Source organism: Ictidomys tridecemlineatus, chromosome 6 (assembly GCF_052094955.1).
Source record: "Ictidomys tridecemlineatus isolate mIctTri1 chromosome 6, mIctTri1.hap1, whole genome shotgun sequence".
Classification (NCBI taxonomy): Eukaryota; Metazoa; Chordata; class Mammalia; order Rodentia; family Sciuridae; genus Ictidomys; species Ictidomys tridecemlineatus.
The window spans coordinates 23,676,953-23,691,331 of NC_135482.1; the positions used below are offsets into that span (position 1 = coordinate 23,676,953).

At 39.9% G+C, this 14,379-nt stretch overlaps 1 protein-coding gene across 8 annotated transcripts in view; it reads left to right on the plus strand.

Annotated features, from left to right (window-relative positions):
• Fgd6 (FYVE, RhoGEF and PH domain containing 6) overlaps nt 1-14,379 on the plus strand; it is a 113,703-nt gene that overhangs the window by 29,122 nt on the left and 70,202 nt on the right. For 7 of the 8 annotated variants that reach the window (XR_013440382.1, XR_013440383.1, XM_078052979.1 and 4 more), the window contains exon 3: nt 12,469-12,616. Coding sequence is in view for 6 of the 8 variants with exons in the window: in XM_078052979.1 (XP_077909105.1) it covers nt 12,469-12,616 (148 nt within the window). In the remaining 2 variants the exon portion in view is untranslated. The remainder of the gene's footprint in view (nt 1-12,468; nt 12,617-14,379) is intronic. The other variant, XM_078052978.1, reaches the window with a different exon arrangement.

The following is a 14,379-nucleotide window of genomic DNA, read 5'->3' on the forward strand; positions in this document are numbered from 1 at the left end:
CATTAAGATAAAGTCTATTCATTTGTACATTTCATGTAAGAGATAGATCAGGTATCATACTAAGTTCTGGGATTACCAGAGGTGAACAAGAATAAATATTCTAGTTCCTCTTGTCATTTTGCTTACTTAAGGAACCCTGATGGTCTCTCTCTTATCATGTCTGTTTTTTAATATTTTGTCCATTGCAAGTATCAGACACATTTGCATTATCTTATTAAATCTTCACAGCAGGGACTCATATCTCAATTTTATAGTTGAGCGGAGTGTAGATTTAAATAACCTAAATAGCTAATCAGTTACTATTAGCCAGGTGAGTGGTGGAGCCCAGCTTCAAATGCAGGTCTGTCTGAGGCTGAAACTGGTACCTCTTCTCCTCTATAGCTTTTCCTTTGTGCCTAGAAATCTATGAAACTATGAAGAAATGTTTGCCATCCTGTCAAAAGTGGATCTGTGTATTTCACTTCCTGAATACATATTTTCACTTCCCTTCCATTTTCACTGATTCCAGCTCTTTCATGTTATCTCTGGTATAGGAATGATTTTGGTTTTTCTTTGTTTCCAGGTTAAAGACGCTAAAAATAAACAGGGGGAGCTACTCAGCATTGTAGCTGGTGGAGTGATTCACTGGTGTGTAGGATAAGAGTGGCAGAAGAAAGCCATGCCTTCCCCTGTGCCTCTTGAACCTCCGGTTTTGAGAAAATGGACCTGTGTCCACGGGTGCTCTCAGAAAGAAAGAGGTTTCATATAAGTCTCTGGGATGGTTGGTGATTTATTCCTGGTCTACAGTAGGTCTTTAAGAGAGATCTTTTGTGGATCTACCTCAGAAAGAAGTGGCAAATGGAATTGTTCCTACCTAGTTGTAAATAAGGAAGGGATTGAATTTATTCATGAGGCCCAGTTTAACTCCCACTTCTCTGGTTCCTAATGGGCTCCCAATGAAGCCTCCTACCCTTTTCCCCATGTCAGTGAGAAATCCCAGTTGTGTTTGTGTTCCTATTAGAAAGCAGACATTCTTTGGGTTAAACTACTGATTTCCTTGTAATTCACTGATACTATGGTGGGGTCTGTATTTGATGTAACATTTAACATAATGTTACGTGGAGAATGTCAGATTTCTGTAACAGCTAATGTTAATGTCTTTGATTGGAAACTTGCTTCAGTTTTTCATGGCAGAGTCTTTTGGATGTTTATGCAAAATATAATGAGGTAAAAACGAAACTAACTCTAGAACACCCCTCAGTATGACTTCTTAGGATAATCCTATTAAACAACATCAGTGCTCTGTTTAGTTACTTTCTCTTCACCACATTAGTGAAGGAGAGAATCCCGTCCTAGGTCATGGTGATGGCCAAACACTGGAAGACCAACAACAGTTTATTCGTCATCTGTGTTCATAGGCTTCAGGAGGAGGACACACATACCAGCAGTGCTACCTGAGGATTACACTTAGGACAAAGTAAACACCCAGGGGCTGTGGGAGGCAGGCTTTGTGGTATTAAGAGGGTAGGTGTCTCATGCACCCACCCTCTGGTGCCTACAGGAGTATACAATTGGCTCATTTGAGTAATTCCAGCGGCTGGCAGGGCACTAAAGCCCATCATTCAAGGATAAACAGGGTTATTTGACCAGGAGCACTTTTCTCCGAGAACAGTGGGAAGGGGAACTTGGGACTAGGCTGTTCAGGGGCTCCTGGTTTCCCCCAGTTGTTGTCAAGGCAGAATGTATTACTGGGCCTTAATGTCTGACACTGCAGTGGTTTTCTACTGAGTCATGATCAAGAGCATAGGATGTGGTCATTTTTTCCAGAAGTCTCACCACTTTCCAGTGGTCAGTTAGGATTATGACAATATATTAGAGGAAACTGTGTGGCGTGTGCACCCGACACAGGCCAGGGCTGTTAGAGAAGGTAATCAAAAGTGAGCCTTTTCTTCACTTTCTCAGCAACCAGGCTCACCCCCTGGCCAGCTCCCCTGGTAGGTTCCTTACCCTGGTGTTAGCACCTGGCACAGCCACAGGAAGGGTTGAGTTTGGATCTGCCATTGTGGATGGATGCTGTTCTTCTACCTCAGCTGCTTGCCAACCATGTTGGCAATCACTACCTCTCTGTGTCTCCTGGTGGTCTGTCACCTCACATGGTGCAGAAATGCCCTCCCCACACTTTTCCCATGCACCCGCATCCAGGTCACCTTCCACATCACTTCCATCCTGCCTCCAAGCCCTCCGTCACACCTCCCCCTCCAGGCCTCTCCCACTCAGAATATCTTGCTCCTCCTTCATTTGCTAGAGTCACTTCTCAAGTGCAGTCACTTTGAATCTCGATGACTGCTGCACCCTGGATAAGGTACTCATGTCTCTTATGTCTCTGGCTCCATAGTTCTTAGTGTCTGCATTTAACATTTAGCATGCACTAACTTTTAGTTATTTTCTTTTCTTCATTGTTCCCCATCCCCACCCCCAGGACTGAACCCAGCATATTGGGCCTCGTGTATGCTGATTATTTCATGCATGCATGATTATTATTTTTTGATATGGTGTTGGGCCTGGAACCCATGTACTCTTGAATGCTAGGCAAGCACTCTACCAGTGAGCTACATCCCTAACCCTTATTTTCTTTTTAGAAAGTAGTCCCTGCCTTCATCCTAATTACCATGGTTATCCCAAATTCCTTTTTATTTATCTGTTTAGGAAAGTCTCATTCAACAGGAAAATAAAGAGAAGTCATGTTAGAATTTACGTTTGAACATTATCTACAAGTAATTCTAATAGATGATCTGCATCTAATAGATGATTTAGGGCCTAAATGAGGCCCTAAAACAAATGAAACATAATAGGTTCTAAATAAATATTTCATTGAAATAAAAGGCATAACAAAAAAATGGCCAGGCCTGGTAGCACATGCCTGTAATCCCAGCTACTTGACAGGAGAATTGCTGAGAGAGAAAGGCTAAGACAGAAGAATTCAAGTTCAAGGCAGCCTCTGTAACTTAGTGAAACCCTGTCTCAAAAATAAAAAAAAGAAAAGAAAAGAAAGTTTAAATGGGCTGAGGATGGATGTAGCGCAATTGTAAAATACCCCTGAGTTCAGTCCTCAGTATTACAGGGAAAAAAAGAAATGGTATAGTTATTTATATATTTAAGTGTTATAAAATACATATATATGTATATGTAAATATATGCTTGAGAGGGAATGGGTGTGTAAATATGAAGTACTGTCATGTAGCCATCTCACCCTCATTGTTTATTTCTAGTGGCCTTTGTTTGTTCTGATGCTAAGTAGTTATACTTTCATCATGGGGAAACAAAGGGGAGAAATGATGGTAGGCCAACCTGACTTTATCTAAAACCTTTTTATTTTTTAATAAAAATAATATCGTCTTTGCTACAGTGACAAAACTGCATTGGAAACCTGTATTTTATTGAAGGCAGTTTTAAGCTCAGTAGAATACTTTTCTGTTTGTATTAACAGAAACATTTTAGTCTGCATTTCTTTTTTTTTTTTAATTTTGTACCAGGGATTGAACCCAGGGGTGCTTAACTACTGAACCACATCCCCAGCCCTCTTTAATATTTTATTTAGAGACAGGGTCTCACTGAGTTGCTTAGGGCCTCTTTGAGTTGCCAAGGCTGACTTTGAACTCAGGATCCTCTTGCCTTAGCCTCCTAAGCCATTGGGATTACAGGCGTGTGCCACTACACCCTCCGTTAGTATGCATTTCTTTTAATATTTATTTTTTAGTTGTAGTTGGCACAATACCTTTATTTTATTTATTTATTTATTTTTATGTGGTGCTGAGAATTGAACCCAGGGCCTCACAAGTGCTAGGCAAGCTTCCTACCGCTGAGCCACAACCCCAGGCCAGTACACATCTCTTGAAGAGCATCTTAAGGAGTCATTCCCTAAAGCCCTCCAGATTCTAAGATAGCAAAATTGCTGGCAATTAAATGTGATAATTGTTTTAGCTAGTGCTTGTTTTAGGATACATGTTCATAACAGTTTATTCATTTCTAATTAGAACAGCTCAGGCCTGACCTGGGTCAGCTGGGGCAAGAGTGTCTGTTGGACTGTGTTCAACTGTGGACTCTGCCTGCGTCATAAAGAGAGAACCGGGAGCCTGGAGGGCATGGCCTTCTTCCCTCGCAGGCCAGGCAGCTCTTCCACAAGGCAGGGTGCTGTGGGAGATGCCCACACTGACAGTGTGTTGTGGTTACTCTGTGACCCCTGCACACTGACCTCTTTTTTCCTTTGTAAAGTCCTCTATAATCTAGAAGAAGGGACTCCTTCCATTATTTAAAGACTTATGCTAGTGGTTCTCCCTGACAAACCCCTATAGACTAAGAGAGGGCCATATTTACATATTAGCAACCTAAAAGTTAAGAGTTGTTGTTGTTTTGTTTTTCTTTAAAGGCAACTATGAAGCTGCCCAACTTCTAAGCCTGTGCGTTAGGCAGATAAAAGGGGAAGAGGAGGGCAAGAATATTTTTCTTTTTAATTTTCATCACTGTGGAAAGGAAATAAAATATCCCCAAAGAGTTGTAGACATATAACAGAAATGTGTGTGTGTGTGTGTGTGTGTGTGTGTGTGTGTGTGTGTGTGTGTGACTTTTCAGAATTTCTCTGTGCGGTGTTGGGGTGGTCTTTGAAAAAGGGATAATGTGTGTGATAACATTTTTTAAAAATACTCCAAAGGGTAGATAATGAAGTTCTCCTCTCACCTCAGGACTTTAGTCCCAAAGGCACTTTCTTGTGAATCTTTCCAGGGATAGCCTGTGGACATAGGAGCATATTTGTACATGAGTATATGTTCTTATGTATATTTAAAAAGCAGTTTTTTAGCTGGACATGGTAGCACGTGTCTGTAATCTAGGCACTGGGGAGACTGAGGCAGAAGAATCACATGTCCAAGGCCAGCCTCAGCAACTTAGCGAGACTCTGTCTCATATTAAAAAATATAAAGGGATGGGATGGATCTCAGTAGTAAAGTACCAAGTAGTAGTAGATAGCACTTTTTTTTTTTTAATGCGCTGGGGATAAAACCCATGGCCTCTCATATATTAGACAAGCATTCTTTCAACTCAACTACATCCCTAGTCCCCCCAAACACATTTTTTAATTGTGTGGTGTTGTGTGTATGTATATTTATATATACATGCATATATACTGTAAATATATATATACACACACACACACACACACACACACACACAACACAAATGGGAACACTATGCTCTTTTTTAAAATATTTTTTAGTTGTAGTTGGACACAATACCTTTGTTTTATTCATTTTGATTTGGTGCTGAGGATTGAACCCAGGACTTTGCACATGCTAGGCGAACACTCTACCGCTGAGCCACAACCCCTGCCCCTGCTCTTTTCTTTTTTATGGACATAATACCTTTATTGTATTTATTTATTTTTCCAAGGTGCCTTACTCATGCTGGGCCAGTGCTCTACCACTGAGCTACAGCCCCAGCCCTGCTCTTTTCTTTTTAGCCTAGCAGTATTTCCTGGAGCGCAGTCACGTTTCGGTGCATAGCCCTGCCTCGTTTTTAGATGGTTGCTTGGCAGTTTGTTTTTTTTGGAAATACCCCAGTTTATTCACTTAACCAGTCCTCTATTACTGGCCATTGCTGTAAACTCTTTTAAAATGGCTTTTTTTGTAATTAAACCTAATGACTTTCAAATATAATTACATAAAAAGAATGCAGGTTTCTTGATAGGCACTCTTTCTACTTTAAGAAATGCTGAAAGCCATTTGCTTTTCAAGCCCTTTGTAGAGTTGCCCTGTGAGGACTATTTAAAATGATACAGAAGGTAATTTTGAGGTACAGAAGGTAATTTTGTTTTTAATCAGTAGGGTACAGTTTTAAGAATCCTGATCATAAATGCATTCCTGGGGAGGACAGTGGTGTGGGCATTCCTAAGGGTGGAGGAGATAGGCCCTGAAAAGCGAAGCAGGCCTGCCTCTCAAAGTCCTCGAAACCTGGTACCCTTCCTAACAAGGTCACCCAGAGTAGTTTTGAACAGTCTCTAGTTCATATTTCAGGGAAGCTGTGTATTTTTGTGTGGCTTCTTTTTCAGAAGCCATAGAAGCTTTGCTTGCTAGTTTTCAAGGCTTGGTTGTTAACACCTCTAAAATTTATGACCAAAAATAAAACACTAATGCAAACATCTAATGCTTTTCATTTACTCCTTCTTTCTTTTGGGTTAACAAACTCCTGTTGTGCTTATCCTTATAAATATTTTTTTTAAAAAGAGAGAGAGAGAGAATTTTTTAATATTTATTTTTTTAGTTTTCTTTTTTTTTTTTTTTAGAGAGAGAGTGACAGAGAAAGAGAGAGAATTTTTTAATATTTATTTTTTAGTTATCGGCAGACACAACATCTTTGTTTGTATGTGGTGCTGAGGATTGAACCCAGGCTGCACGCATGCCAGGCGAGCGCACTACCGCTTGAGCCACATCCCCAGCCCCATTATTTTTTTTAGTTTTCGGTAGATACAACATCTTTATTTTATTTTTATGTGGTGCTGAGGATCGAACCCACCGCCTGGCACATGCCAGGCAAGTGAGCTACCGCTTGAGCCACATCCCCAGCCCATAAATTTTTTTTTAATATTTATTTTTTAGTTGTAGTTATACATAATACCTTTATTTTTATGTTGTATTGAGGATCGAACCCAGGGCCTTGCACGTGCTAGGTGAGCACTTTGACACTGAGCCACAACCCCAGCCCTCCTTATAAGTATTTTAATGATTTTATTTACTTTAATTCTATATTAAATAGTTTAACTCAAAACAGTTATTACACTATTCATATGTGCTCCAGATTTTTTTGTTTGTTTTATCTGACATCAAGGTAATTAAATCATTCATTTTCCTAAACAAAATAAAGTTTGCTTTAACCTTTAAGTAAAAATTTTAGGCAAAAATATTTAGGCAAGATTAACAATTTATATACATACTTCTTTTTTTGGGGGAAGGATTTCCATTCTTGTACTGTCATCTAAGAGCATCAGCACCCACTATTTTCCATGATCCTTTACATGTTTCTTTTGGTCTCAGCTCTGGGGAAGACCTGCCAGATGATCTGGTTTACCTCCCTGCAGAGGAGTTTTACTTGTTGAACCTGATGTTATTCAGGTCAGATAATTTTGCCTCAAACTCTGTATTATCTCTTGGCTTCTATGTTCTGTCACACAAGCTCTGCACATATTTGACATAATTACGCAAGATCCTCTGTGTGGAAAACCTAAAGACAGGACATGAATATGTGATTCATGTTCTATTAGAGGATGAAATGGTCACGTATGCTTATTTCACAAGTTGTATCATGTTCCCTAAAAGAATTAGAGCAATGCCTTCCTCATTTTTAGGGGTCATTCCCAAGAAAATCATTTGAGTGGAGAATGGAGAAAATTCGAGAAATTCTTTGTAATTGCAAGGAGGACCTGAAAAGGAGAATAAGAAAGGTGCTTAAATGAAGTTTTCTATTGACCTGATGCATAGTTTCACCATGACACTGGAATCTATAGTTTTATAAGGAAATGAAAGTAATAGAGTATAAAGGTTTTTGGTGAAACTAAATAGGAATAATGGTCTGTGAAAATTGTGAACCAAATTTATGCTGTGAGCATATTATCATAACTAATTATTATATATTTTATTTAAAAAATATTTTGCTAAGTTTTCCATGTCATGTCCATCCTTTGGGTCTTTGAGAGTTTTTTCCACTCATTCTGTGATAAATTTGAAAGCAGCCAAAGGAAACACATAATCACAAAATTACAATGAGACAGCATTCGAAATGAATTGTAACAACATCCTGAGGACTAGTGGGTTCTGTTCAGTTTGGGCCAGTAGTAGACGGCAGAGGAAGAGGAAGACCACAGAAATTCAGATTTACACGTTGAAACTTGGAAATGAAAGAAACTTCTGAAGGTGAGGGTATTGGGATGAATTTCTTTTGAACTTCAAATGTGGAGGAATTATATACAGTGTTCTTTGGTTAAGGGATTTAGAGTCAAATCAGGGCAAACAAGGTAACTTAAAAATGTCCGTAACAGAGCTGATAGTGCTTTGAGATCTTTGTTCAGTTAACTTGGCTCCCTTCCCTTCTGGCTGCTGTCCTTGTTCTTCTCCCTCTAACCCTTGCTGGGATTTTCAATTTAGTGGAGGTTCACAAGGACGTTTTTGTGATGAACCCTGGCAACCCTTAGGCCTGGCTCAACACCATGCAGGTTTTATGTTCCTAAAAACTCCTAGAGGAAATTGGCTAAATATTTTTTCAAAAGACAATTCTGTCTCAGAGAGAACTGTTGATGAGACATGTTACCTGAAAGAGAAATCTGGTATACTTCCAATGGAGGATGTTCTGTTTCAATATAGAAAACCTAGAAAAAAATCAAGCATATAATTTTTAAAAAGTGATGGCATTGAGTTTTTCTCACTCCAACTGTATAGATCTTGACATGTGGAACTGAAGGATAGAGCCTATCAGTAGGAATGATGTCTCTGGCCTTTTTTTAATTTTCTAGACACTGGGCTCCCTTCAGAAGCATATTTGAGTTAGGGAGGATGGTCTGGGCAAATAGAGCTGGTCCTTTGTTCTAGTTTCTGTTGCGCCTCACTTTCCTTGTACTTCCAACTATCAAATCGTGAACTAACTAGGCAGGAAGATTTGGAGGAAGCACTATGTCCTGTTACTTTAACTCACCAAGCAGACAGTTTTGGGGTTTTATTTCCGTGACATTGGGAAGGAAATAAAAGAAGTGCCCTAACTACATGAGTGGTATCAGTAAGGAATCCGTGTTTCTAGAACTGGGTGCAATGATGCACACCTGTAATCCCAGCAACTCGGGAGACTGAGGCAGGAGGATTGCAAATTAAAGACCAGCCTCATCAATTTAGCAAGATCATAAACAACTTAGTGAGACCCTAAGTCTCAAGATTTAAAAATAAAAAGGGGCTAGGGATGTGGCTCAGTGGTAAAGCACCCCAGATTAAATTCCTAGTACCCTCCAAAAAGAAAAGGTAATCTGTGTTTCTTTATCAGAAGTCTAAAATTTTAATCTAAGTTGATTGAAAAGCTTTAAACAATTATGTAAGGAAACAACTTAATTGTTTTAGAAATGAATATATAAATGTGGATCCTAGATGCCATCTTTCCTGATTTGCTGGTAAACCCTTTATTTTTTTTCCTTTAAAACTAGGTAGGTTCCTGTTCCTGTTTGTTTCAGTTGCTGTCACTTATTCTGCTAGTGACGTGTATTTGAAGCCTGCATGTCTTCCATACGTTTTTTCCTTACATCCACCTCTTCATCTCTATTCCCCTACTGTAGCCACTCTGATTCGGGGTACTTGCACTACTGAGAAGTGGGGAGGAATCCTTGGGGGCCTGTTGTATTTCAGGCAGTCTGCTAGGGATTCTGGTAAGAAACACAATTTCCTGATCCTTAGGAGTTTGCATTTTAATGAGGAAAACAATATGTCATCAGTGGAATGAGATGGAATAGGATTCAGAAGAGACAGTGGACCAATTTGAGATACACAGAGGGAGGTCAAGGAAGCTTTTTAGCAGGGAAAGAATTTAGAGAACTAAAAGTCTGCTGCTATTTCATGGCATTATGGTTTTTTAAATTATTAATTAATATAGTTTCTGCATTATAGTTACATAATACTTTCTTCCTGTCACTTCATTTCCCATTAAGTATTGATATTTTGTTATATTCAGACAAAAGCACATTTCCAGTCTTTTGTAATAAATATCACAAAATAATAGATATTTGCATAATACAATTCTTTACAGTATAAAAGCTTAACAGACGTTTGTCTTAAAAATAGTCAAAGTTCAACTTTGTGATTTATACATTAAATACATGAAAAGCACCGAAAAACACAAAAACATCAGACTCACCCAGCTGTTATATGGATGCACCCTGCATCCAGCCATCTCCTTGATCTTAAATGTTAACTCTTGTACTTTAATCCCTTTTGTATCCCTAATGGATGTGACAGCTGGTTTACTGTCTTAATAGTAGCCTTCAAAATGTGTGAAGAAGAGAAGAAAAACCTTTCAGCTCTCTAGACAAAATAAATCTGATTTCTTCACAGTGCCACAGCCCTGTTCTAATTCTCCAAAATTCTTATGCCATGACATCCATAACAGTCCACAGATGTGCTGATTGTAAAGCCTTTTGAGCAGAACTTCTCACCTGTCACCTGAGTTTTGTTGTAACAGATTCTGATTCAGTAGGTTGGAGTAGGGGCTGAGATTTTGCATTTTTAAGAAGCTTGTAGGTGATGCTGATGCTGCTCAGAAATCAAACATGTTCACAGGGTTTTAGGAGATGTAAAGAGATAAGAAATTAAGATGAAGACAAGTGGGGCTGGGGTGTGGTAAGTGGTAGAGAACTTCCCTGTATGCACAAGGCCCTGGGTTCAAGCCCCAGCACTGGAAAAACAAACAAGTAAAGGTATGATTTCTTCTGTCTGTGTGGATAGCCTATATTTTGTTAACTATTTCTTTATTTATGTGCTGGGGATTGAAGGCAGGGGCACTCTACTGATGAGCCACACCCCCAGGTCCCCACCTCTTTTTGGTACTGAGGATTGGCCAGGGGCACTCTACCACTGAGCCATATCCTAAGCCCATTTTGTATTTTATTTAGTAACAGGGTTTCACTGAGTTGCTTAGTACCTCGCTTTTGCTGAGGCTTTGAACTTGTGGTCCTCCTGTCTCAGCCTCCCAAACTGCTGGGATTAGGTGTGTGCCACTGCGCGCAGCCCCAACCCTTCTGATTTTAATTAATTAATTTAATTTATTTTATTTTTTGTTTAATTTTTAATTTTGAAACAAGGGTCTCTCACTCAGTTGCCCAAGCTGGCTTTGAACTTACTGAGACTGACCTTGAATTTACCATCCTCTTGCCTCAGCCTTCCAGGTAGCTGGGATTACAGGCATGAGCCATTGTGCCCAGTAACACTCATTTATTCTTTCCAATCTAAATCAACAGCTAACAACCAGGCTGGGTTGGCTCTTATCCCTGCACCCAGAGACAGTAATCTTGCCAGTGATTTGACTGGAAAGCTTTTGCTCTTCACCCCACCCCCAGGGTGTGAGTCTCCTCCAAGTCATGGAAAGGTATGATAAGGTATGTACTCACCTAGTTGAGAGATAAGAGTCCCTGAGGCCCGGGTCACTGAGTAATAGGAAATCCCATGCTGGATGGTGGAAGGCATTCATTTTGGCCTTCTGCCTGCATCCAACCACCTGGGCTGCAGGGATGGTTTCTGACCAAATCTGTGTCCTACGATGTGTAATCTGGAAGTGGCAAAAGCTTTATCTTTAGCTTTTAAGATTCTCGTTAGAAACTCTCATAACTTGAAGCCTTGGCAGTTGAGTGACCTGCCTGTGACCTGCTGAAAGAGCCCAATGGAGTGGAATGCAAGTGTCTTTATTCTGCTGGAGTGCTTCCCCCTGTGGTTTTCTTTGGATCTTTTACTGGCCCCACCTGTAGTCTTCTGTTCTGCAGATATTCCTGTAGACTGACAGCAAAAAACGTCTTCTGAAGGCAATTTTTTTTTTTTCTGAGTCTTGACAGCCAACATTGGAAAGAACTGTTTCCTGGGGAACTTTCCGGTGGAATTCCCCCTACAGTTTGGATTGCAGCCCTGGCTGTTGATTCATGAGGTCTGTCTCAGTACAAACTGGGAAACCTTGATATCAGGCTGGCAAGGGGGACTTGGTAAATGGCCTATAGTGGTTTTCAGACTTTGGCCTGAATCAGCATCACCTGGAAGGTTTGTTAAAATGCAATTTGCTGGGTCCTGCACCCCTAGGGTTTCTGATTCAGCAGGTCTAGAGTGGAGCCTGAGAATTTGCAGCATTTCCCTATTCCTGTCCATGTCTTGTGATGTGCATACAGACCAGCGAGAACCAGGAAGGTGGGCACTTGTTCACAGTAGCACATACATTGCTGATTATTTATTATTATTATTATTTACTCCCAGCCCGCATAGATTTGGTACTTGGTTTTGTTGTTGTTAAACACTGAGGCCCAAGGAGGCAGTTAACGCTTCTGGTGAACCTGTGCACCCAGTGCCCTTTGTGGTAAGCCAGCCCACCCCTGCGGGGTTTGTTGGTTTATAATGAGAAGAAAGGCCTGATCTTCTAGGGGAAAGCGAATGGAAGCACAGGATGGTGACAACTGGGAAACTTGCTCCCATCCACCTCCCTGTCATCAAAGTGATATTAAATTGGTGTTGAATTATTTAAACCCAACATGAATGCATTTGACAGCCAGGTCAGGGAAAGGGAAGGGGAATGGGCCCAATCTGACCATTTCCATCCCTCAGAACCAACCCGTTAGATATGTGCTTCACTCACATCACAAGGATTAGGTGGTTGGTTTTGGTTTGGTTTTGCCAGCACTTGTTATTAAAGGTGACTGAATCAGACTTTCTATTGAAGCAGTTCTGGAACATCCCAGGAGGAACAGGATGATTTCGACCTTGGTGACCTACCCTCTGATGAGGAGGAAGTCATTGACAGTTCTGATGAAGATGATGTCAGCTCTGAATCCAGCAAAGGAGAGCCTGACCCACTGGAGGATAAACAGGTGTGTTTTGGCGATTAATTGTTTCTACTTATGTGCTTTCTGGCTGTCACCGTGCTTGGAATAATGTTTGTCAGCACGATAGGCACAAAAACCCTAGTGAGCTTTCTTAAATCTTTTACAACATTTGTCAAGTTTAAACTTAATTCTTGTTCTAATGTAGCACCTAAAATGTCATCATGTTTCCAAATAAAGACTTAGTGATTTTTGAGAAATTGTTTTTACTTATGTCTTTTAGGTTTGTTTTTTCTTTTTTGATAATAAAAACCCCTGTTTGGATTGCTCCTGGTACTGCTACCAGTTCTTAGATTTCTTGAAGGAAAGGAATTATATGCATTTCAAACTCAAACACATCTTTTTAGGGATAGACTAAAGATCGCTGTTCCGGTACAATCATCATTTGCTTTGAAATCATCCAGAATGTGTGTATGTTTGGTAGGAACATGGCATATATGAAGATTGTCTGTGTGTTGGTCATTGTTTAAAATGTGTCATGGGGAAATTAATTATAATGCCTCCAGTTTGACATGAATATTTATTTTACATTTCTTTGAATAAAGACATTTTGAAAGGGAGAAAATTAGTACAGTAGCAATATCCCCATGCTATACTGCAAGGTTACAGAAAGATGAAATCTGAAAGAATCCTCACAGTAAGTCAAGCCATGCAGAAAGTCTGCGTCACCTAACTCCTGTGCCATAATTCATCGATCTGCTATGCTTCCTGTTGAACATTTTTTCTGTGTTTAAATTCACTTCCACCTTTAATGAATGGCACAAGTGCAATTATCTGAATCTGAGTCCCAGAGTTTACCAGCTACAAACTGGGTAACTGCAGGCTGATTTTTTAACCTCTTTAGCTTAAAGATGCCACTTTGTAGATGAAAAATAGGTTAGTACTTATAGAATTATAAGGATTAATCAAGTTTATATATGAAAAACTGTAGAACCCTGTCCAGTACGTAGTAAGAACTTGTCAATCAATGATTTATTGCTAATGAGACTTCATTTCTATGCTCTCAAGTATTGATCATGGTGTTGGGAGTCACCACTAGAAATTATTTAGGCGAATGGATTTTGTAAAACTCCTAAGACTTATGCATGACTGATCCAAGGATTTACCGCATCCCACAGCAGTCTGTGGGTTTTGTTTTGACTGTCAAGTAATGATTCCTATGCCTTGACAGTATTGGTCATGCATTAATTTGAAAACTCATTTTTCATGTTGGCATGTAGGTGCCTCTTGGATGGGATTCTACAGACCTGTGTAGAATACCCACCATGTTCCCAGTGCCACCCGTATTAACTAGAAATAAGCTGTGCTTACCATCCGTGCTTTTGTAGTACACATCCAAGAAGAATTTCAGGGTTACAACCAATGCAGGGAACAAAACAGAGGGACATGCAGAAACCGAGGAGGCTGCTTTGGAGAAAGCATCTGAGAAACTGATATTTGTTTGGAATTTAAATGACTGGAAAAAGCCAGAACCTGTGACAAATTTGAAGAAGAGCATTCAAACGGTCTTCTCTAAGGGTCATAATTAAATCAACTTTTACTCTCCTTAATAAGCAACCTCATGTTCTTTCACTTCCTAACAAATACCTATTGTTTTGTTCTTTTCATTTCTCTTGCTTGAGCCTTTTTCCAGTTTCTCCACATACTTGAAGTAGTGACCAAAATTGTTTCCACGTCTACAGGGGACGGTGCTGAAACATGGTGTGAAGGAGGAGTAATTGCTAACCTTGTTGTATCTGCCTCTTCACAGC